The sequence below is a fragment of the Eleutherodactylus coqui genome, chromosome 10 (genome assembly GCF_035609145.1).
Source record: "Eleutherodactylus coqui strain aEleCoq1 chromosome 10, aEleCoq1.hap1, whole genome shotgun sequence".
NCBI lineage: Eukaryota > Metazoa > Chordata > Amphibia > Anura > Eleutherodactylidae > Eleutherodactylus > Eleutherodactylus coqui.
In genome coordinates, this window is record NC_089846.1 from 132,409,740 (window position 1) to 132,435,013 (window position 25,274).

The 25,274-nt window shown below is 45.5% G+C and overlaps 1 protein-coding gene across 1 annotated transcript in view; it reads right to left on the minus strand.

Moving 5' to 3' along the window:
• The window catches only part of WDR44 (WD repeat domain 44), an 85,331-nt gene that overhangs the window by 11,592 nt on the left and 48,465 nt on the right, over window positions 1–25,274 (minus strand). The window contains exons 5-14 of the mRNA XM_066581865.1: window positions 22,740–22,870; window positions 18,645–18,746; window positions 17,949–18,085; window positions 9,014–9,097; window positions 7,393–7,499; window positions 6,242–6,393; window positions 6,016–6,154; window positions 4,275–4,336; window positions 3,165–3,275; window positions 1,573–1,695 (exon numbers count right to left, since the gene is read on the minus strand). Of these exons, the coding sequence (XP_066437962.1) occupies window positions 1,573–1,695; window positions 3,165–3,275; window positions 4,275–4,336; window positions 6,016–6,154; window positions 6,242–6,393; window positions 7,393–7,499; window positions 9,014–9,097; window positions 17,949–18,085; window positions 18,645–18,746; window positions 22,740–22,870 (1,148 nt within the window). The remainder of the gene's footprint in view (window positions 1–1,572; window positions 1,696–3,164; window positions 3,276–4,274; window positions 4,337–6,015; window positions 6,155–6,241; window positions 6,394–7,392; window positions 7,500–9,013; window positions 9,098–17,948; window positions 18,086–18,644; window positions 18,747–22,739; window positions 22,871–25,274) is intronic.

The following is a 25,274-nucleotide window of genomic DNA, read 5'->3' on the forward strand; positions in this document are numbered from 1 at the left end:
ACCAAAAAATGCTGATATGTTACTGCAATGGTAAATCGCCAGTAACCTATGTACAATGGAGCACTCCCTCGTTAATGACTCATTAGGGAGCTGAAGTATTTCTTTATCTCCTTAAGAAGTGATAAAACAGCAGACATGCAGTCCTAAACTCTCGCTCACGACCCAAGGAGTGCGGGTTCAATCTCCACATGGTTCAGGTAGCCGACTTAAGGTTGACTCAGCCTTCCATCCTTCCGAGGCCGGTAAAATGAGTACCCAGCTTGCTGGGGGGTAATAAATAAATTAGCGCTGCGGAATAAGTTGGCGCTATACAAATAAGTTCACTTTCCGAATAACGTAAAACCTTTGTGGCATTGGGATAGAAGTTGTAGCTAAAAATGAAAGTGCAATGTGCTAATCTTATAGTACGGGTCATTGCAGATGTAGCAATACCAATTTTACAAATACTTTTTAAATAAAGTGTTTTCTACAAGAAAAAAAGCTTTTTTGTTGCTTATGTTTACTTGTGCTTTTTACTTGTCACTTTGGTTCGGCAACTGCTGCAATGGCAACTCATCATAGGGCCACTGATTGGCTTAGAGAGGGAGCCCTCTCCAGTCGTAGAACCTCTTAGGTGCCGCAGTCACTATTGATGTGTTTAAGGCTGGGTTCAAAGGGGACGGATTTGCCGCAGAAATTCCGTGCGGCAAATCTGCCTGCAGCTCCTAATCCTAAATAGGCCAGTCATGTGGACAAGATTTTGCAAAAATTTCCTCCACAAGGGGCGGCCAAGCCGCACTGAGCCGGCGCTGTGATGTGGAATTAACAGACGCAGCATCTCAATGATATATATATTTTTTTGTTGCAGCCTCTCCTTTATATGGGGAGAGAAAGCCGCAACGGAATGCCGACGGCCTAACCACTCCAAACCCCATGGCAAACTGCCGCGGGTTTTGAAGCAGCGCTTATCCTGCATAAATCTCGCGGTTTACGGTGCGGCCAAACCGCGAGATTTCCAGCCCGTGGGAACCCAGCCTAACAATTGGAGGCTTTTACAGCGGATACCCACTGCTAACGATGTGGCCAGAGCTTCTGAGCCTGAGCAATCCCTGCTCTATACATTTAGAGCGCTGTGCGGGAACTACCACACGCCAACACCACAAATGTACAGCGCAGCGCCAAAAGGGGGTTAACGATGCATCAATGGGTCATAAATGGTCCGTAAAGTTTGGCCAGCACATGGACAGTTTGTGTGTTGTCCAATATGTAAGGAGCCCCACATATTGCATATAAAGACGGATGGGAGTGGGACGTGCAGTGAATTTGGCGCGTGGACTATTGTTCCGTGTGAGAAGTCCCACATCTGAATAACCTTATCCGGATCTTCGGCTCCATCTGCTGTCAGAGTCTACTCCCAATATACGGCCGGGTGAATAAGACTTAGAGATTTTGTCATTTCATCCTTAATTTTTATTGCCAACTCCCAGAGGATGAGAATCAGTCCATGTGATAAACTGGAGGACTGTAAGCATAATGCTCAGCGCACATGCGTGTCCATCACATGACCGGGACATACAGAAAACAAAGACTTACCCTTGGATGGAAAGCTATTGCTGTAACAAAATCTATATGCTGGAAGCAACACAAACACTCCCTCCGGGATATGTGCCACAGACGGACGGTCTTATCCATCGAGGAGGACAGCAAGAAGTAATTCTGTGGGGAGAATGGAGGTATTATTGCTGGGAGCCGGTACAACACGTGTTCTCACCTACAGCGGAGGCCGGCGACTCTCTGATGATCTGCTATAAGGGGATCGCTGCCAGCGGAGGCCGAACCTGTAATTGTATCCATGTGATTTGTGCGCTCTCCTATAATTACGGCGCAGAACTACTTTTACGGACAAAGAAGCGCCGTTAAATACAAAGCGGCTTACAGCGTATTGATTAAAGCCTGCTCTGTTCAATGTACTTTATGGTCAGCAGGGAGAGGAGCTCTGCTCGCCGGATGAAATATCTCCTTTGGCCATGAAGGGCGGTAAGCGTCTGGACAAGGCTAAGGCAGTAATCGAGGGCATGTGAGGTAGACCCCGCAGTGCCCAGGACTCTCTTGGTTTATATTTACACCAGCGGTTCGAAACGATTACTTTTTTATTCGCTTGCTGTAGTTATTAAATAAAGAAAGGTCTGAGTACTTAGGCCGTCACCCATAAAGCTGTGCCCACGCCATGCCCAGGCACAAGGATCACCCTGGTACAGTATATTATGCATTTCCTAAGGGCAGGTTTGTAGCAGAACACGCAGGCGCTATGCACCTCCCCATCATGTATAGATGAAGCGCACTGAAGTGAAGTACTTGCAGGAAGTATAAAAAAAAGTGCCTAACTAAAATTAAACTTTTATTGAACTAAATGAAAATATAAAACACCTGCCTAGCAAACCTGGGAGCACTAAGCTGCCTATAATATACAGGGGTGGACAAAAATATGGACACTGTACGAAATGCATGGGATTTTAATCATTCGCACTGAGCTGTCCTTTTGACCCCTGCTTGGCTGAGAGCTTTCCTGCCAAATTTGTGTTTACTTCACCTCTTGCCCTGCTCTGGGTGGTTTTGGGAGACGCCTGATAACAGAAGCTGAGTGGCTCAAACCCCTGATCAATGGAAAAGTGTTGCTCGGGCAGATGCTCATTTCTGACCAGCAGCATCTGTGTCATATCATGTCCGCTTAAAAGCAGTCTACATGTCTTATTACAATAGGATTAATAATCCCATGTAACTTAAGGCATGTATTTCATACGGTGTTTCCATACTGATAGATTGGTGGCGGTCTGACAGCAGAGACCCCCACCGATCCCCAAAATGAGGCACCCATGGCTCCCTATTTCCCAATATAAGATCCCTTCTCCCCATTTCCTTATGTAATGTAACAGCGAATGGGTCGCTGGTCGCACATGCACGGCTACAGCACCATTCACTTCAGCGGGCAGACAGTCCAGCGCTATGCTCTGCTATTTTCGTCAGCGCCATTGAAAGGAATGAAATGATTCTGAAAGGTACTTCCCACTGAGTGCACGCAGACAAGCAGTTCTATAAAAGTTGTTCAATTTTTCGCCTCTGACCCCCTAACAAGTGGAAAATCAAACAACAATGTGTCATTATCCTTATAGTCTTCACCTACTTACTTTAGACCAGGACAAATCGAGGAGATCCGCTGTGTGTCCTTTATATTTACAAAACGGCACCTGACGAAAAGGCGCATTTTTATCATCCGGATCCGTATCATCGCTGTAAGCCTGCAAGATAAAGGCACATTTGAGCGATAATCGTTGTGTCATTTACATCGCAGGATCATCGCTTAAACCTTGAGAGATCACCTTGCGCTCCGGAGGATGCAGAGAACAAGCGGGGGGGGCCGCTTGTTCTCTGCATCCAGCTATTTCCCGCTGGGAGCGCGCCGGCTGTTATAAAGCTGAGCGCTCCCAGCGGAGGATGCAGAAGACAAGCGGAGTGTCCCCGCTTGTCTTCTGCATCCAGCTGTTTTCTGCACGGAGAGCCCGGCTGTTATACAGCCGAGCGCTCAGTGCGGGGTATGGGGAACAGAGCTGGACCGCTGCGTTCCTTATACCCCAGCCTGTCATCAGGGAGCGGGATACAGCTGAAACAATAGTATCAGCTGTATCCTGCTGTGAATCCCTGATAAGGCTCATTGTCAGCACGCTGGAAGACAACGATGAGCGACGGCTTAATGAAAACTACACGAGGTCAGTGCAGTTACACACAACGATTATCGCTCAAAAGATGGTTTTGAGTGATTTTTGAACGATAATCGTTTGTCTAAATAGGCCTTAAGTTAGAGAACTTCTATTTTTCACCACCAACTACAACAGGTATCCACTGCTTCCCTTTTTGACAGAAATGGCTGCTGGTCTTAATTTGGCTAATAAATGTAAGTAGATATAGCTTTAACGGTAAGGGGCTTATGTAGCAGTCACGGAGCATCCAAGAGGTTGCTGCGATGTGACCAAAAGATCCAAGTCAGTGGGACCAGCAAATTGTAGATTATTAATGGCTGCACGATTTGCCCACAAGATGGTCCGTTAACACTCAGCCTACTTGCAGCTATGCTGACTTCCTTGACTGCAGGACCCTTGGTTGCCAGCCAGCCACATCTTGTCTGCTCAGTGAAGCCCTACCCTAAAGACGGCTCAGGGGCTGCGCCATGAATATGCAATTAGTAACTTGCAGAATGGGCAAAATAATATGAATTACAGATCTGCAGAAAATATACGTACCGCTTCTGTGTCAGATTTGGAAGAATTAAGACTTTCCTGAGATGGCGATGGAGAAACTCGCCCTTAAAAAAAGAGAAGTGAAACAAATTAAAAGGCTGCAATTATTTAATTGCACAAATGTATGAGATGAGAGCTCAGGGCGCTATTAAATAGGCGTTAGCGGTTGCCCCTAGCACTTCCTATTTAGAGCCAATTGCCAAGTTACCTTGCAAGTGGTGGTGCAGCCTGGAAAATAGTCCTAACTTGTGAACTAATGCCCTAAATCAATGCAACTAGTCCAGGAAGAGGAAAGAACACAAAGTCTATACCCAAATCATTTCTCATGCTAGCGGTGTGTATAAGCCATCAGATCGGTGGGGTCCCGCCAGTTGTTTGAAGGGGCTGCAGCGCTTCACTACCAGGCAGAGCTGCTACACAATGCAGTAGTCGCAGCGCTCATCACTCTTCAAACACTTGATTTGCAGAGATGCCAAGATTCCCGATCTGATATTGATGATCTATCCTAAAGTCATCGATATTTAAGCCCTGGATAACCATTTAATCCTGTGCCATAACTAGAGCTCAAAAGTCCGGTCTTTTAATTCACTTGAACATCGATTTCAGCTGAAAACCGCGACAGATGCTTTTTAACCCCTTCATGACCAGAGATTTTCATTGTTTTATTTCTGCTTTTTTTCAGCCCCGCCTTCCAAGAGCCATACGTTTTTCCCCATTTTCCATTGATATAGCCGTAGGTGGGCTTTTCTCTTGCGGAACGAATTGTATTTTTTAATGGTACAATTTAATGTACCATAAAATGTAAGAAAGAACCTTTTCAAAATGTTTCAGTAGGGAAAATGGAAAAAAAAAAATGTATAGCAGCATGTGTTGTTGGGGGTGCGGGGGGGGGGGGGGGTTGTTCCAGTACTGCTACGAAGATACTACATTTATAAACATATTTTTTTAACTTTTAAATAGTAAATATAGTTTTTAACTAAATTTCTTTCCCTTGTCCGAGTCCTGCAACTTTTGTTTTTTGGGCTGTGAGCCCTTTTCCTTCAAATTTTTTGAAAGCTGTCATAACAATAAAAGAAAAATCTAGTATTCTGTACTTTTTTTTTCACCACGTGGTATAAATATTGTGATATTTTAATAGTACAGACTTTTATTTAGTCTCCACGAGGGACTTGAACATGCAATCATTTGTTTGTTTATACTATATACTAACTTTTTTTAGTGTCACCTGTGAAGCCCTGCCACGGGCAAGGCTTGGCAGGTATCTGTGCATGGCAGCCCTGGAAGCCATCAGTAGGCTCCAGGCTGCTATTTTAGTCCATTGGCACACTTACTGATGATGATCACACAGCTCCTGTCACACAGTTATAACAGAGGAGATCACAGCTCATTCCCCCCTGACTGTATACTTATGGTCTGTAGTTTATTTAGGTAAACATACAATACAGGTAGTAATGGAAGTGTTGCAGAGAAGGTGAAGTCGGTAGCGGATCATGTAATGCTGTGCGGATGCATCATGGGATTGATGTGAAAAGGGACATCAAGATGGTGCCTGATAAGTATCAAACAGGCAGCTACGATGCACGGAACTGACAGCGCACTATACATAGGAGATCTCTAGTGTGTGACAGGCAATCAGGTGAGGGGGGGGGGGGGCAGAGATGGGAATCTGTTTTTGCAGGTGTGGTGCTTTAAATGAGAAGCAGTAAAACCTCCACGCTTCCAGAACTCCTGCTACATAATTTACCTTCTGTGTTGTACTTGATCCTCATGTTATTGAAATAATCAAAAGCATTTTTGAGAACCCATATTCGCACAATATTATCTTGTCCGGCAGACGCAAGTAACCGTCCACAGTGTGAAAACTTCATTGTCCAAACAGCGCCCTACAAAGAAGCGAGAACTGAAATAATTAGAGATGCACTTCACCAGTGAGATGGTTACATTTGTTCTCAGTGAAACCTAAGAATTACCATATGCTCTCCACTCAGATCTTGCACAACTTTGATTTGCTCAAAGTCATAAGGACCCTTGAAGCCGTGAGCAGCTTTAAACTTCACAGGCCTGGTGTACGGCATGCCTTCATCATCACTGGATGATGGGTCATCTGGATCGGTGTGAAAGACTGAGGGCACAAGCAGAATATTAATCATTCAGACTGCAAACCAACACATCGTCATGCAGATCTGTGCATCCATAAGGCAATGCCACATTAGTAGGAAATGAGAATTTACCATTGTAATTAATCACTAAGGAGCACTCTGTACTCTCCAATGAAGAAGTTGGTCATGTCATTTGCTGAGAGTCACTGGGAGGGAGGGTGGGGGGCGACACCGCGCATCCGCTTCATTCTCTGCGCTGCGCGTGTGCGGCAACGCGCCAGCCGGAACATCCGCAGCACAGAGAAGCCATCGGACAGGTACGTGGGGCACAGCGTCCGATTCCGCTGCGAAATCTCGCAGTCGAAATCTGACCTGTCTGTGTGCATTCGCCTTAGGCAGCATTGACATCAGTTCTCTTCCGATGTTTTTATAAAAAGCTGGAGGGAGTCTTATATTATCTCTAGACATGTGTGAACAAACCCTGACTAGCAGGACAAGATGGGATACATAAACTGTCTGTTAAAGGGGTTGTGCTAAGAACACAGGCCCCGTTCTGAGAGTTCCAACTTTCTGACAGTGAGAGTGATCAATGAGTGGACCAGGTTACCACAGGAGGTGGTGAGTTCTCCTTCAATGGAAGTCTTCAAACACATCTGTCTGGGATTATTTAGTGATCCTGCATTGAGATGGGAGGGGTTGGACCCGATGACTCTAGAGGTCCCTATCATTCTAGGATTCCATGTTTATATGCATAATAATCATCATAAACCAGGGCCCCTGCTTGGGACCCCTCTACATGAGGAAGAATGTCTTCTGATCTGGCAGACTTTGGCATTCCAATAGTGAAAGGACAACGCCTTCACCTGAAGTGGCCACTGCAGGAGAAATGCCTGGGTAGCCACAGCTTCCCTTGGCAAAATCAGCTATTTGTTGCAGGTGCTCGGAGCAGGACCTGTGACAATCAGCTATTTGCCTCGGGTGCCATCGTCTCTTATGGGAAATAAACGTGAGATTGCACTCACCTTCGTCTCGGACACTTTTCACTTTATTCACGGCTCGCTCACCATACTCTTCAGCCAGATGTTTTGCTCTTTTCACCTTTTTTCCAAGGAATTTTTTTAGCTGTGTGCTTTAAAAATAGAAAGCATTAAAGAGTTTTCCTAATTGGCGGTTCAACCCTGAAATCAATTCACACGGGTTATTTTTCCTTTCAACATCCAAAGAAGAAAACAAAAACACACAATTATAGAGCAAACCACCATTGAGGAAAATCAAAACGAGAGAGGACCGTGCAAGAAATGTGACGGCAGGTATAAATAATCATCATATGCCACCTTTGATCAGATTAAAGTAGTAGCTCGGCCAACTTTTTAAAGGAAAGCTAGATTAGCTTCAGGTTGACTTCAGGATATGGAAGTTTCTGCACAGTCAAGCCAATAGCTGAAATAGGATTGCACCGGCTCAAACAACAACAAACTAATTAGCAAGAAAGCAAGTAACAAAAGTTAAACCTAACAAAGTTTTGCCTGGGAACATACATATAACTGCACGGTTGCAGCCTGTCTCTGCTATGCTCACTGCTGGATATTGGATCAAGGTCCAGCTATATAGTAGATAACTGTCCGATTTGGTAAGGGGGCACTGGGTCAGAGTTAAAGGAGTTGTACCATATTTGAAAGGTGTCCCCCATCTACAGGTAAGTGGCTAACTTTCTGACCGGTGAGATTCCAACTTCTGACAAATACGCGGTTCCTTTAAGGTCCCTACATGAATGAGACTGTGGTTGAGCATGTGCACAGCCACTGTATTTACTTCAAAGAAACAGATGAAGATAGCCGAGGCGAAGCAGTACCATTGAATGGATGGAGCAGTGGTGTGTCTGCTTAACAGCTGCTCCATTTAGAGGGTCCCAGCAGTCAGACTCCCAGCGATCAGACAGTTATTCCCATCCAATGGATAGGGAATACCTTTCAATCATGAAACCAGCCCTTTAAAGATACGCACTAACACCCTTAGGCTGGGTTCCCCTGGGTCGTATTCTCAGCGGAAATCTTGTGGTTTTGCTGCAGCAAAAAAAATGTGAGATTTCCGCCAGGAAAGCGCAGCTTCAAAACCTGCGGCACTGTGCCGTAGGTTTGGAAGCAGCTTCGCCGCATGCTTTTCTTTTGCGGCCGGCTCTCCCATAGTGGATTGCATGGCTGCAGCAAAAAAAAAAAGAAAAAGAATGGACATGCTGCATCCCGGGAATCCATGCCGCAGCGCCGGCTTCTGCAAGCTTCTGTAACAGATTCGCCGCCCCGTGTGGACGAGATTTTTGACAAATCTCGTCCACATAGCCGGCTAATGCCAGGATTTGCGTCCGCAGGCGGATTTGCCGCAGCGAAATTCCGGACGGAATTTCCGCTGCAAATCCGCCCCGTGTGAATCCAGCCTTAGTGTGAAGTAAGAAGGTATCCGCTCTCTGCTGCCCCAGACTTCACAGATGAATCGAGACATTAGTTGCTTACAGAAGGCGCACAGCAGCAGCACAGAGTAATAGGATAGAATTCAAGTACTATTGGTCATAATTCTAGGATAAATGTACATGGATAAACATAAAACACAACAAAGTTATGTAGCATTACGGCTTAAAAAGAGAATTACGTTTTCTGCTTCAGTTTCCCTCCATCGGTGTCCGATTGCTGAGCTTGAAGCTTTTCTTCATCGTCAGATTGTGCAGCATCATTACTAAGAGAGAGAAAAACCAGCATGCTTTACTGAGTATGTGGGCATCATCATCACAGTACTTCAGATTCAATACTCCTATTACCATAAGAACATGTTAGATAACCTTAGCTGGATTGGACCGCTACATTGTATATATCCAACGAAATGGCACTGGGAAACAAAATCGCATGTTTGTTATCAGTAAGTCCCCAAAAATACAATGGCCGGTATAGGCAGATTCTGAATTTGCCTTCTCAAAAAAAAAAAAAAATGTTTTTATTATATATATATATATATATATATATATATATATATATATATATATATATATATATATATATACACATATATATATATATATATACACATATATATATATATATATACACATATATATATATATATATATATATATATATATATATATACATACACACATATACATACACACATATATACATATTATATATACACATATATACACGGTAGCTATTTATTTCCAAGCAAAACAAACAAAGCGTGTTATATTGAAAGAATATCACGCGGGCAAAAGGATTTCAATGTTGTATTAAGGGCGCCAATAATCCCTTGCTATTCAGAAGGTCAGGATGCTACAGCCGAGGATCATACCAGCACGGCAAAACCATCTTGAACACCAAACCATCGCTGCTAGCGTCACTTTGTGCAAATCATTTTGCAGTGTGGCGGTCCTACGAACGGTCCAGTAGTATGGTTGGCAGTAGAGATGAGCGAGCGTACTCCCTAAGGCAAACTGCTCGAGCGAGTAGTGCCTTATTCGAGTACCTGCCCGCTTGTCTTAAAAGATTCGGGTGCCGACGGGGGAGAGCGGGGAGTTGCGGGAGTGAGCAGGGGGTAGCGTTCCTCCCCGCTCTCCCGCGCCGCTTCCTGCCCCCTGCTGGCACCCGAATCTTTTGAGAGGAGTGGGTAGGTACTCGAATAAAGCACTACTCGCTTGAGCAGTTTGCCTTAGCGAGTACCTCGCTCATCTCTAGTTGGCAGCTATATGTAAACTTTTTGCTTTGGTTTTCTAAAAGGATGTCATGGCCCATGAGAAGGGATTTCATTGAAGTCCACCGCTCCTGACCATGCTTATGGAAGGTAACTTGTCCTGACTATTGCAACCGCCTAAAGAGGAATGAAGCCTACAAGAAGCTGGTGGAAGCCGTTCAGTACTATTTCCCGGGACATCCAGTTGACCTGAAAATGGTGAAGTCTAAAATACAGAATCTCCGCACCGCTTATAAGAAAGAGGTTAACAAGGTGGAGCAAATGTCCTGGGGCGAGTACAGACGAAATATACTGGCCGCAGTTATGGTACTTCGACCTCCTATCTTTCACCAGGTGTCACGAGCCTCGCAAAGCTTAATGAACCCATTAGAAAAAGCAGCACCCGATCCCACCTGCATCGCAACAGAGACGTAGCCAACCAGCATCGGACAACGCAAGTAGATGACTAGCTGACCCCTAAACTTATGTTCATGTTCCAAATGGATTTAAGTGTTAAAGTACGGAATTTCTTATTTTTTGCAACAGATCTTGACGACGCAAGAGCAGGTAGCCACGGCAACGCAGTTGTCAACAACTACGCTAGACTTTTTAACCCAAGAGAATACCAGAACACCAATCCGCTCCGGCAAGAGAGCAAAGAAAGCGGAGAAGAAGGAGCTAGTGGCCACAAACCAGTACGAGGGGTGGTTGTTAACTCACTCTGAAAGACTATTAAAATCCATCTGAACAGCCTACTGACAGATTAGATAACATGCTGCCCATAGAAGCCTATGGTGAGACAAGGAAGAGGAGCAGCAGAGTAAGACAAAGGCATAACTAGAGATGCTGCAGCAGCCAATAGTGTTTTGCGGTCTCACATATACTGGATTCGCATCTGTCTTGCATGCTGCTGCAGCATCGCTACACGTGAGTAGAGAAGATCCTACTGCTCTATGTACAGTGTATGGGACACATCTTAGCAGCTAGTCTACACCGAGAAGCTCAGGGACAACTGGAAATCAGAGTTGGAGACTGCCCACGGTGGGCCTGTTTTTTGTTTTGTGCCTACCAAAAAGGGATATTTAGGCATAATATATCATTATTACATGGACACTATATCGCTATACATTACCACTATTTAACCCCTTGAGTGGCGGGTTTCCTACCACCCTGTCGTGCCCACCAGGGCAGGTTTTTTAAAATGGTCTAATCATTGAATTTCAACTAATTTTGCAGTTGCGTCTCAAGAGCCATAACTTTTTCATTTTTCCATTGACATGGCCATATAAGGGCTTGTTTTTTGTGGGACAAGTTGTGATTTTTTAAACAGGAGGGAGGAAAAAAAGAAATGGGGAAAAAAGAAAAAAAGGGGCCGTGTCATTAAGGGGTTAAATAATGTTATTAACTTCCTTCTCTGGGTCATTACGATGCATGGATACCACATGTGTGATTGTATTTTTGATTTTTTACCAAGTAAAGGGAGACAAGTGTTTTTATAATTTTTTTCTTAGAATTTTTTAACTTTTTTTTTTTAATATTTATTTTTGTCCCTTTAGGGGACTTCCACAGGGACCCATCAGGACCCCTGATCAGATTCCGGGGGTCCGATGGTGACAGCCCTTTACATGCTGCAGTGACAGCCCTTTACATGCTGCAGTCACATAGACTGCAGCATGTAAAGGGTTAACACAGCAGAGATCGGAGGTTTTCTCTGATCTCTGCTGTTAGAGCTAGTACCTAGCTGTCCTTTCACAGCCAAGCACCAAGCTCTCCCTGCCACAGAGACCATCGGCTTGCTTCTGACAAGCCGATGGTCTCTATGGCAACCTGTAAACAAAGCAGGAGATTATCGGCACATCGGCAATATCTTCTGCTGGTTTTTCAAAGCCCTTGCTTTGTTCTCTGTGGGTCTGTGCAGGCAGAGCACACTGCCACAGCTTGTGGCATTGTGCTCTGCAGCTCCCATAGTGATACATAGCCCGGAAATCTTCCGGGCTATGTCACTATGAGCAGTGGAGCTCGTCACGGAAAATTTCCGGGCGTGCCACTCAAGGGGTTAAGGTAGAATATGGCACAGGAAAAAAAAAAAACCACACACTCCCCACTCAATGCTCAAAGGTGTGAGCTGTATTTAGTTTTTCTCCTACACATAAATAACTTTTTTTTATTTTAATAGTAGAACTTTATAAGGGAGTTGCACTTTATGCATTTCTGATATAAAAGAAGGAGCCGTTCGCTTGTGATTTACCGAAGGTGCACTTATAATTAACAGTGACTTTCTCTAAATAGGTTCATTAGAGCAGCACTCACTACATCACATCCTCATACATTGTTTTCTGTGACACTGCAAGGAAGCTAATGATCTGCTAATTAAATCCCAAACTTGAGTGGTGGAAGTTCCTAATGACATTAGAGGTTAACCTCATGTTACACGCAAACATTATACTGAAATATAGCTTATTTGCAAATCAATCCATATTTTTATAGCCCGCACCTTGCTGAGCGAAGCTGGGATAAACTTACAGAGGTAAGATAACTTAGATTTATGTGATAATGATGGGTTATGGGGAAATTTAATATGACTGGGTAATTACCAATTTGTGCAAAAGATAGCTTTTTCCCTATTGTGCCGATCTGCAAATACAGCAAAAGCAATAAAAGATTTTGCAAATACAGTGATTACATCTCGAAAACGTCACAAAAACACTCCTCGCGGCAACGAAGCAGACGTTACGGCAACACAAGATGAAAAGGAATCTGTAAACGGAACGTACAAACATGTATTCAGCAGACCGAGCTTCTGGCGCACGTCTATACATTGGTTGGTCAGAGTGTCAGGGCTTAAAGGAGATGTCCCGAGGCAGCAAGTGGGTCTATACACTTCTGCATGGCCATAATAATGCACTTTGTAATGTACATTGTGCATTAATTATGAGCCATACAGAAGTTATAAAAAGTTTTATACTTACCTGCTCCGTTGCTAGCGTCCTCGTCTCCATGGTGCCGACTAATTTTCGCCCTCCGATGGCCAAATTAGCCGCGCTTGCGCAGTCCGGGTCTTCTCCTCTTCTCTATGGGGCTCCGTGTAGCTCCGCCCCGTCACGTGCCGATTCCAGCCAATCAGGAGGCTGGAATCGGCAATGGACCGCACAGAAGCCCTGCGGTCCATGAAGACAGAGGATCCCGGCGGCCATCTTCAGCAGGTGAGTATGAAGACGCCGGACCGCCGGGATTCAGGTAAGCGCTGTGCTGTTTGTTTTTTTAACCCCTGCATCGGGGTTGTCTCGCGCCGAACGGGGGGGGGGGTTTAAAAAAAAAAAAACCCGTTTCGGCGCGGGACATCTCCTTTAAGTGGACTATGAAAACATCTAAAGCAGCGCTTCTCATGTGGTTTTATATAGGGCCCATTTAGAGATGAGCCCTAAAGATTCGGGGGCCGGCGGGGAAGAGCGGGGAGAAATGGTTGGGGGTGGGGAGTTCTCTCTCCCTCTTTTCCCCCCGCAACTCACCTGTCACCCGTGCCGGCCCCCGAATCTTTAGAGACAAGCGGGGAGATACTCGGCTAAGGCACTACTCGCTCGTCTCTAGTCCCATTCCTTATATAGCCCCAACATATTCCACACACAGACTGGTACCATTTACATCAGTCCCTGTTCTCAATGGGGAGGGGTTACAATCTCAACCACTTGGACCAATTCCATAGGAAGTCAATTAACCTATTAGCATGTTTTGGGGACGTGACAGGAAATCCATTCAAACACGGGTTGTACATGCAAACTCAATGCAGATGCGGACGTTGCTCAGGTTTCAGCTAACCAATGAGCTACTCTGTCCTGGATCTTAAAGGGCTTCTCCACTTTGGACAAATCCCTACTCAGGAAACTGCAGCGTTTCAGAATAAGCGTACTTTGAGCACCTTTTGGACAGCATCTTCAGAGTTATGTGGGAGGCGTCACACTGGCCCCATCCCAACCACATCATGTAGAGGGCCCGATATCTCCCCATTTGTGTGTAAGAAAAGAGCCGTCACCGTAGGTAATCTGGGTGGGGAGAGGATGGCGCGGCGTCTGCCCATGATTCACGACTCAATTTGGTCACCATCTTCAAAGTATGCTTATTCTTAAAACCCTGAAGCATTTCAGACTAAGTCAGTCATACAAGGGCGCACTGTACATACCTGTCCCGGGTTTATGCAGCCTGTGGTTCGGGCATCATGAAACTGGTTACGGATTCCTTTAACCCATTTAGTACCAAGCACTGTACATTTACAGTGCTTGGTCCTGGGCTTTAAACCCAGCCGATTGTAAAAATACTGCGTGGGTTTAGAGCTCCTGCTAACAAGCAGGACCTTGTCCGATTGTCAGCTGTTAGTCACAGCTGATAATCAGGAGAAGGCAGCAGGAGGGGTTTTTAACCCTGCCTAATCTTTTCTTTAGTACAGAGCACTCAATGAGCACAATGTACTAAAAAGTGACAGTGGAAGTATAACCTTCCACTACACAAGCCAGCAGTCACGTGACCGCTGGGATTTCCTGCTACAGCAGAGCTACAGGGTCATAGCGGACCCTGATCAGCTCTGCTATTGTCACTACAGGGGTTGTTTTTCCCTGTAGCTGGGGCTCCTATGGATGCCACAGCTACAGCAGGAAAGTGTCAAATAAAAAAAAACCAAAAACATGTGAATGTTCCCCAAAGGTCTTGTATTAAGTCATGGGGGACAGAGATAGTAAAAAAAAATAAATTACATACATCAGTATATTAAAAATAATTACAGAATAAAATCTGTTTATGTATATTAAAAATATATACATAAAAAAGAGAAAATAACCCAAAGCTGATGCCAATCAAAACAGTCGCTGTATGTGCCCTGTAATCCAAAACTATACATATTATATATCAAAACGTCCAAAACAGAATGAGGAACTCGTTCCCATACTTCATTTTAGCTTAAATATACTAATTTAAAAAAGATTAATAAATAAAAAAACAAAAATTTTTTTTTTACTTTTTACTCCCAACAAAACAAAACAAAAAAAAAAAATATGGAAAAAAAAGTCATTAAAAGATATATTTAAAAAAATAGCCCTATGTTACACGGAAAAAAAAAGCAGCAAAAATAATTTTGGTAGCTGAAGGAAAAGAAAAGGCAGTTAAACCACCACATGGGTAAAATCCCTAAAAAGTGTCTGGTCCTTAAGGGGTTAAAAGGGTCCCTTGAGAATAAGCTGATCAACGTGTCCCCTTGCTGGGACCCCCAGCAATCGGCTGTTATTTGTGGTAAGGCCCTGGCAGTAAGTGTTCAATTTCCCCCACAGCGCTACTACAGGGAAAATGAAGCATTACACAGTAGCCAACTCAATCAGTGTGTGGTCTGTATAATGCGGGACCGCTCCTTTACAGTAAAAAAAATCTGTGTAATCACTTTCTTCTTTGGCCACTAGAGGAGGATCCTGGACAAACTCCTCTATTAAAGGGGTTGTACCAAGATTGAGCGTTACTAGCTGTCCATAATGGTGAGAACCCCCACCGACCCCCAGAAAGTGTATGCTGTGCCCCTCTCTCCTCCTTTCTGCCAGCTCAGTGCCACCCCTACAGTGCGCAGGCACCTGAATGGAGCAGCGGTTGCACCTGCGCAGTACTGCTTCATTCATCCTCAATAGGACTGCTGTAGATATCAGAGCGCTTGTACTCAGCCGTTACCATCAGCCCCATTGAAATGGAGCAAATGTGTAACTGCCACTCCATTCAATCTCCAAGGCACTGCAGATGGGTGCAGCAAGTTGGTATTGGGAAGAAGAGGGAGACATGGGACCTCTGTTCTTGGGATCAGTGGGGGCGTCAGAGTCAAGACCCCCTACTGATCAGACTGATCACCTATCCTATAGACAAGTGATAAAAATCAACCTTGGTACAACCCCTTTTACTCCAAATTCCCTAACAGGGTTCTGAATATGGACTCTCTACACTAGACAACCCCTTTAAGATTGGGGACTATACTTGTCCATCGGATGTTCAATGAAGTCTTCTAAAATCTCCCTTTAAAGGTCAGTGAGGTTTTATACAATGCGGTTCGGATTTCCCAAGCTGACTGGTGATTTCATCAAACCTATCTATTAAGGAGAAATCAGGAAGCACATGCTATATGGCACTGAAAGAAGAGCATTATGCTGTATACGGAGCAGCAGTAACACAGCTTGTGGCTTTGTTCAATACCCATATTCAGTATAATTGCTCCGAGTGTATAATCAGATGAGAGGTAATTGAAGTGGAGAGCATGCTTATCCCCACTAGGTAATGTGTTTCTAGAGATAAGTCTTTAGTCATACTAGATCATAAGCCACACAATAGGTAATGTTGCACTTTGAAGTGCAGGCTACAGTATATAGATCTGTATCTCACAAATGGAGAAAAAAAAACCAAAAACAGAGAAGAGCACATCCCGCCACAATAGAATAGATAGCTTGATGCAATTATCATCCTATACACCAATAAAGCTATGCACTAGTCAGCCTATTATTACCTAGATCCCCCTCGGGTCTGACTCACCTGCACATGTACTCCATGAGACCCCTGAAGGAGTCTTGTTGTATCTGGCAGCAAGACGTTACCAGCAGAGCCTTATGGGTAGGTTTACACGGGGCGGAAGTGCTGCAGCCTGTACTGAACGCAGCGCCGATGGTCACTTCCCCATCACCTGAGCAGCGGCGCCGCGCTCTGCACAGGCTGTAGGGTGAAGGAAGCGCTGACAGTCTAAGACTTTGGAGGTGAGCGCTGTATCTTCTGAAATCAGCTGCGGATACACATCTGATTTCGAGACAATCTTCATCAATGGTGCGGATTTTGACCCAGTTTTCGATGAGAAAACGTTGCAGAATTTGCAGCGGAATCTCTACTGTGAACATTATGCAGCATTTCTGCCCCGTGTAAACATACCCTTAAGGCGGTTTTCCAGGAAATACTAAATTGATGACCTATCCTCAGGTTAGGTCGTCATCAATAGTTGATCAGCCGGAGCCCACTGCTCGGGACCCCAGCCGATCATCTGATCGGGTGCCCACTGTCAGTGCCACAATACACAGCGGTCAAAGCAGAAGCTGCTGCTCCGACCCCAATGTATTGACAAACGCTGGTAACTGCAGACATGACTCCTATTGATTTTATTAAGTGCAGCACCTGCAATTACCAGTGCCAATCAACCACAACACATGGGTCACCAGTAACTGCTTCCATTTTGTACCCCTGAGTTCCGACGCTGACAGCGGATGCCCATCAGCCGAGGTCCCAAGTGGCAGATCCCAGCTGATCAACTATTAATGATCTATCCTGACAATAGGTATCTGCCTGGAAAGTCCCTTCAGGTCCTGTAAGTTGTAAGGTAGGGTCTCCATGGATTGGACTTGTTTTGCCAGCACCAGTCTCGTAGACCTCAAAATATGGTAAATGGACAGTGTTCGTCCTCATAAGACAACCGGGGGCCACATGTACCCCATAATGCCATTCTGTGCACTCCCTTAGTGATCAAGGGGTGGGAAGTGGAACAGTGTGGCTTGCCCTGTGACAAGAGGAACTGTGGAGTCCTATTTAAATAACTTAAAGGTGTAATTCAGGTGTCATGCCAAGTGTAGACTGTTCTGGGTATTTTCTGCTCTGGATCCCTTGGTCATGCCTTGGGCTCTGGACACAGTGCATCCCATTTACCCAAATTCTGTAACTACCCCCATCAGGCATATACTGCTGATATTGCATAAGTGTCTCCCATGGGAATACATCCATGTTTGATTGTGGTCCTTGGAAGTAGTACAATGTGGTGCTCAGACCAGAAGAAGTTGTACAACCCGGCTCTGAACACTCTGAAGACCCTTACCTGACATACTCCTTAGTCCTTCTCATGATATGCAGGGTCAGTGGATTAATACCGGTTGGCAGTTTCTCTTCTGCCAAGCTCAGAGGGATTTCCTCTCCAGTGTCTAGATTTTTTATCATTACGCTGGCCAAAATTTCCTGCAATGCAAAAAAAAAAAAAAAAAAAAGCCATAAATCCCCCATATTAGGGACAATTATAATGCAAAGTAGTAATCAAAACTTAAGAGTGCTTGGATGAGTCAGGTGGACTGCGGTTCTCTAGTGACACTTTCCTCATTACTTGTATGGCGTTACAAGTTCTATCCTAATATTCTCGGCACAAAAATTTGGGCAAGTCAGTGTCACATTGTGAGCGCCCCCAGGACAAAAAATGACGCTTAATACACCGCCATTTGCAAAAAGCACAGCATATGAATGACAGAACTAACTTTAAAATAAATGGATCCCAGCAATATAAAAGCAGATGGCACTCGCCAATGGATGACCATATTCTGACCCTGGTTCTGTGTGATAGCCGATGGTGTTCAGCCATATTGATTCTATAAAGCCTCGTTATTACATGTGTAAACGGTAAACTCACACATAAGGAACATCTGCCCGAAACAGTAAGAGACAAGAGAAGCCAAACAAACACTACAGGGCCCGATACAAAGTATCTACTGCAATGTGACGACATCAGATGGAAGGATCGCATTACCTCATCCGTCAGCTCTCTTCCTGAGTTAGACCGGGGCCTCTGGGGACCGGAGCTTTCGGCCGCTGTGCTGGACACTTGGCCGTCCGCCGCTTTTCCATTTTCCTAAAAAAAAAGTTCACAGAAGTACAGTGAGATGACAAGAGTTCATAAGCAATTAGTCTTCTGGTTTGCAGCCTACATAGGAGAGCTATGTAGAGAATAGAAGCCGCTACAATGCTGCTACCTCTATTGAATCTGGCGATCGTGTGATTGTCGTGTGCCCAAGGCATGGCGAAGCTGCTGGGTTTTAGTAGAGCCAAGAACTAATGTCACTACAGAGCCGATTTTCCAGAAAATACATATAAAGAGTCAACACATTAAAAAGAAGCTTTCATGGACTTTAGGGCCTCATGTCCACGGGGAAAATCAGCCCCGCCACAGATTCTTCATGCAGAATCCCGCAGCCGGTCCCTCCTTTCCCGCGGACAAGAGGCCTAAAATGAAGAATTACTTACCTGTCTGGGCGCTGCGGATCTGCCCTCCGTCGCGGCCAGATCTTCTTTCTTCGGCCTGGCGGATGTGCTCGGCACGCCGGCAGCGTGCCGCGCGCATGCGCCATGCACTCGTTTTTTTTTTTTAACTCCTGCTCTCCCGCGCCGGAGAGCAGGAATTCAGCTGCGGGTGTGCCGCGGATCCGGACGGCTTCCATAGGCTTCAATACAAGCCTGCGGGAGACCCGCACTAAAATGGAGCATGCTGCGGGTGTTTTCCCGCACACGCAATCCGCGCCTCAAGTTAAAATGACATCCGCAGGTATTTAATTACCTGCGGGTGTCCAATGCATCCCTATGGGGCACGGATCACACATGTGGGTGACCCGCTGCAGATCTGTCCTCGTGGACATCAGGCCTAAAACATTTTTGCTGTCTTAAAATGGTATCCTGCAGCCACATATGTTCCTCTTATGGTAGGAATTCCAAGGGGAATTCTCCATCAGCATAACACTCAGCCACATATTCAATGCCCGCCTGTATCACATCTTGTATCCAAGCTAGCGGCGGTACAACAGGGTACTAGAGCCTCCATGCCCGCACGTATCACATCTTGTATCCAAGCTAGAGGCGGTACAACAGGGGACTAGAGCCTCCATGCCCGCCCGTATCACAGCTTGTATCCAAGCTAGAGGCGGTACAACAGGGGACTAGAGCCTCCATTTCCACCCGTATCACATCTTGCATCCAAGCTAGAGGCGGTACAACAGGGTACTAGAGCCTCCATGCCCACCTGTATCACAGCTTGTATCCAAGCTAGAGGCGGTACAACAGGGGACTAGAGCCTCCATTTCCACCTGTATCACATCTTGCATCCAAGCTAGAGGCGGTACAACAGGGTACTAGAGCCTCCATGCCCGCCCGTATCACAGCTTGTATCCAAGCTAGAGGCGGTACAACAGGGGACTAGAGCCTCCATGCCCGCCCGTATCACAGCTTGTATCCAAGCTAGAGGCGGTACAACAGGGGACTAGAGCCTCCATTTCCACCTGTATCACATCTTGCATCCAAGCTAGAGGCGGTACAACAGGGTACTAGAGCCTCTATGCAAGGGATTAGTTTTCCACAATAGGGGCTCTCATACTCGTGTTTTTTTTAACCCTTTCCAATCCAATTGGTATCCTGGTTTTCCTAGGGGGCTTACTCTTTTTCTGCCATTATAAAACAGCGCTATCTGCTGGTTAAAGCCAGTACTGCATGAGGTGACACGTTGGATAGGCTCCAACAGCAGAGAGGCTGGCAGTATACAGTAAGAGAACCCGACGGACGTCTTCCAACATCAGAGCTGTACAGCTTGAAATCATAATGTCTTTAGACGTCAGACAGTGGATGGGAAAGGGTTAACGCTGCATTTTTTTAAACACAATTGTCAATGGGACTTTCTACTGTTAAAAACGCAACGCAACTTGCGTTTTTGGTGCGTTGCGTTTTTAACATTAGAAAGTCCCATTGACAATAGCGTTAAAAAAAACCTAAGTCTGTGGGAGCCTTAAATGATGCTTTTGCTCCGATATTGTAATCACTTCCTTATAATAATGCTACAATCACACAGAGGAGTTGTCTGAATCGAATGAAGCTGACAATGAGTGGATTCTGAAGCGGTCACATGCGGTAGGCGGCGTTCCTGTAGTGTTTTTCACCCCACTGTAGGTTCTCTCACAGGGGCAGGGACGCCTTTTGACAAGGTTTGTTTCTGTTATATATACTATTCTATATACCAAATATAACGGAAACAAGAATTGACTATCGTTCCCTTAGATTCCATTCAGGGATTTCATTCCAATTCCGTTTTCTGCATCCGTAACAAAACAAATAGATGGAATCACACAGCGCAGTGAAAGCCATGGCAGGAACTTGTCAGCACCTTCGGTGCCACTAGACCCCCAGCCTGCCATCATACAAAAGAGTATAACTTTCTAAAAACGCCTCTGTGACAAGCACCCGTCTTGGCATTATCTAGACAAGGGAGTTCTAGTTTACCGGAGAGAAGTCCCGGACGCCCGCACAGTGAAGCAAGATACGCGCCCTCCGCTTCATACGCACATGCGCCCAGATGCCGGTCAAAGAGAGCCCTGAACTTATCTCTGGTAAGTTATAACTCCCCTTTTCTGGATATTGCCAAGGTGGCCGCCTGTCACAGGGGCATCTTTAGATCGTTACGCCCAGATGTGTGACGGCATGCTGCTGGTTTAGCGGCCTCACAGGTGCCGACAGGCTTCCGTTAAAATGTACCGATAATCAGATTTGTTCCATACTATTCAGCTAATCCGTAGATTAAGAACTGTTGTGTGTGCAATTCTCTTATGGAAAATACTTTTGGATATTCTTTTAGTTCAAAAAATATAAAAATGGAGAACATTTTTGAAAAGCCAAAATTTTAAGCCAAGTAGCCCAGCTCTACTTATAAAGACAAAAAACAGAACCTACAACACAAGGTGATAACAAGCATCCTTAGGCCATAAAAATAAACTGGAAGCCCAAGAAATAAAGTTAAGACTCTTAGGACGAATGCACACGAACGGGTTGGTTTCTGGCTGTGTGAATCCCACCTTATGCCCTGGCGGTAACCCCTGTGTACCTGTCCGCTGTCCCTGGGCAGGCAGCCTCTGTACTGCGCATGTGTGACGCGCCGTCGCTAGACGAGGACACTTATCCCGCGGCCCGTGTGCAGTGCTCTCCGCGGACGGGCGGCTTCCATTGACATCAATGGAAGCTGTCCGTGCGAGGTTCGCACCAAAATAGATCACGCTGCGATTTTACCTCCGCGAGCAGAAAAACGCAGTTGATTTCCGCTCGTGGGCAGGAAAAAAAAAAAATTCACATAGCATGTCTATGGGCCGTATCTGGAGCTCCCAATCAGGTAGCAAAGATACATTCGTGTGCATGCGACCTTAAACCACCACATGTGCAAAGTCACTAGCTTGGTCACTTAGAACCAAAAGACTCTTGTTGAGAAGGCAGTAAACTTCATCTCAGCATGAGGCTCTGTCACTTTAAAAGTTAAAGCGGATCGGGGACTGAGGTAACTTGGCTTTTACAGACAACCTGTAAGGAACAACACATGGGAAATAAAGAGTCTCCTACGCTGTATTCTTTGGCCATTGAAGAAGTTCATACATCATTTATGGTAGTCATAGTCAAGTACCCATATTGCTGATCTGTATACCATGTATATCTCCGATCTAAGGTGGCATTAGATTTACTCCACTACCCAGCTGTCACTAACCCCCTACCACAGCATCAGCATATGAAAACCAATTGAAACGTGTATGTTGCACATTGGTAGACTGATCCGACTCCTGGGCCAGACACGGAATTTATTAGACAATGGCACGTCTGTACAACCCCCATACTGATGAAGGCTATCCATAAACAAGGTACAGACAATTCTCTAGAAGGGTACTCTACCATACGGTGCGGAAGAATAGTCACAGTCGTCAATGCCATACAACTAATTAGGTGCGGTGGCCGTAGCACATTCCGCTGCAGCTTCTGGAGTTGGTCATATGTGGTAGAGAATCAGGCAACACTCTATACCAATGTACCAAGCCCATTGCCTACTAACCTGAGCGGTCACCACTTTGTCTCCACTGGTTGCACTGGCTAGATCCAAGGAAGGCTGGGAATCTCTGCTTAAACCCTCTGCAATGGCATTCGGAGACAGAAGTCCTCCAGCAAGAAAGGCATCCTTTGTAACTGGAAATAAACATCAAGAGATTAAGATCGAAAGACCTGAAGAATCACCATATTAAAAGGGTCATCATATTAGATTGGTGGGGGTCTGACACTTAGCTCTCCGCTGATCAGCTGTCTGAAAGGGCCAAGGCACTCGGGCGAACGCTGCAGTCGGTTCATTACATTGCTCCATGCCGCACAACGTGGTACTTTGGGTATTGCCTGTCCTTTGTCATATTGAAGTGAGTGGGACTAAACCGCACCACCAAGCACTGCTCTACCAAATGTATAGCATACCGAGGCCACAGGGCATCGCAACGCTGGGAACAGTGAGGCTGCCAACAGTCGAATCACCACTGATCTTATATTGATTGCCTATATTAACGATGAATTTTAAAAACCTGGAAATCCCTTTCGAACTATGGTACTTAAATTACAAAAAATATATTTTTATGTATTTACATAGTGCAACCCTGCACAGAAATCGTCATTGCTTACATTAGGCCCTGTGCCCTTTTGGGCTCATAATCTAAATTCACCAATTAGGGTAGGTAAAGCCTTCTGGTGCAAGCTCCGAATCATGACGGACTCCTATTGTGACGTTTTCTTGGCAGACTGTTTTTGTAGGGTGGTTTGCCATTGCATTCCCCAGTCACCCACCAAGCTGGGTGCTCATTTTACCGACCTCAGAAGGATGGAAGGCTGAGTCAGCCTTGAGCAGGCTACCTAAACCAAGCGGAGATTAAAGCTGCAACCTTCAGGTCGTGAGCAAGAGTTTAGGACTGCATTTCTGCTGCCCTAAGACTCTGCGCCACACGGGGGTACATTCACACGTAGTACATTTGGGGAATATTTTCAGACTATTCAATTGAAAGGGGTAAAGTCTGCTGCAGATCCGCATCACAATCCCAAACCCAATGGTGCAGGTTGTGATGCGGATGCACAACCAAAATCCACAGTGAGAAATTGCTGCAGATTTTGCTGCTGATACCCGGAACCCGTGACATGCAAATGCACCCTGCAGTGCTTTTAAATGGGACGACTGTTGCTCCTGTGTTTTCACTAAAGAATGATAGTCATTTGGATAATTGGGGCGGATTGTGCCAGAGATCTCCACTGGCCACCTGCTTCCATTCACTTGAACAGGCAGTTGTTGATAGGTGAACGGCTGCCTGTTTACACCAAGCATGAAGTCGCTCAATAGTCGCTTTGTCTCAGTGAGCTGTAAAGCAGCGACTAACATGTGGTTTCTTGCTCCGTATCCTGTCAGGTCCCGCTTTTACATAGGATGACCAATCGGTCAAAATCGCTTGTTTTACATAGGCTGACGTATCAGCCGAAAAATTGCTCCAAGTACCCTTAGTATGTTGGAGGAAGCTGAAGAAACTGGAAGAACAACCCCCCCCCCCCCCCCCCTCGCCCCTGAAACAGAGGGAGAACTTAAAGAATCCATGCAGAAAACAATTGTATTCCTCAAGAAATTCGAACCCTGAACATGTTTTCTCTACATTGTATCATTCCTAAAGGATTCCTCCTGGAGATGTTTGAGCGCACCGACAACTGGGTGTAACCGTTCTTCTTCAGGGTGTGTTGTGTCCCTACGGAGTCTGAGAGGTCAGCGAGGCTCGAAGAAAAGATGTTCCAGGATTGTTATATTATGAGGAACACAAGTATTTACTCAAACAGAAACCTCAGGAGAGCTGAAAGATCTTCTTTAAATATTTAAGGGAAATGAAAGGACGTCGGGAGGCTGAAGCCGAGAAAGTGGGTCAGACGACAAATAAATTGTGGAAAAATAGTCAAATATTTACAAAGGTAAAAGTATAAATTATTAAAAGGCAACATCACGACGAGGAATGATGAAAGGTAGAGATGAGCGAGCGTTGTCCTTAGCGAGTACCTGCCCGCTCGGAAGAAAAGGTTCGGCTGCTGGTGCGGGTGACAGGCGAGTTGCGGCAGTGAGCAGGGGGGAGGGAGAGAGAGATCTCCCCTCCGTTCCTCCCTGCTCTCCCCCGCCGCCGACAGCCGAATCTTTGCTCCCGAGTGGGCAGGTACTCGCTAAAGACAATGCTTGATCGAGTAATTGCCCTTAGTAAGTATGCTCGCTCATCTCTAATGAAAGGCTGACTGCGAGAATAAAATCCCATCACTTCTCACATCTGCAGCTAGGTGCGTGCTTTCTATCTGGACTTACCTGTACCATATTACCACAATGAAGGAAACTGGACAGTTCCTTTAAGATGGCGATGCACCGTGCTTTTAAGATTTTTTTTTTTAAGACTAGTGACTAAGAGCCCTTTTACCCGGGCCGATAAATCATTCAGAGTCCCGAATCCAGCAGGAACTTGAACTACCATCATCCAGTGTAAAGGCACACCCCGACTGAACCAGGATTTGTCTGCTCATCATTCAGTTTCTGCACGCA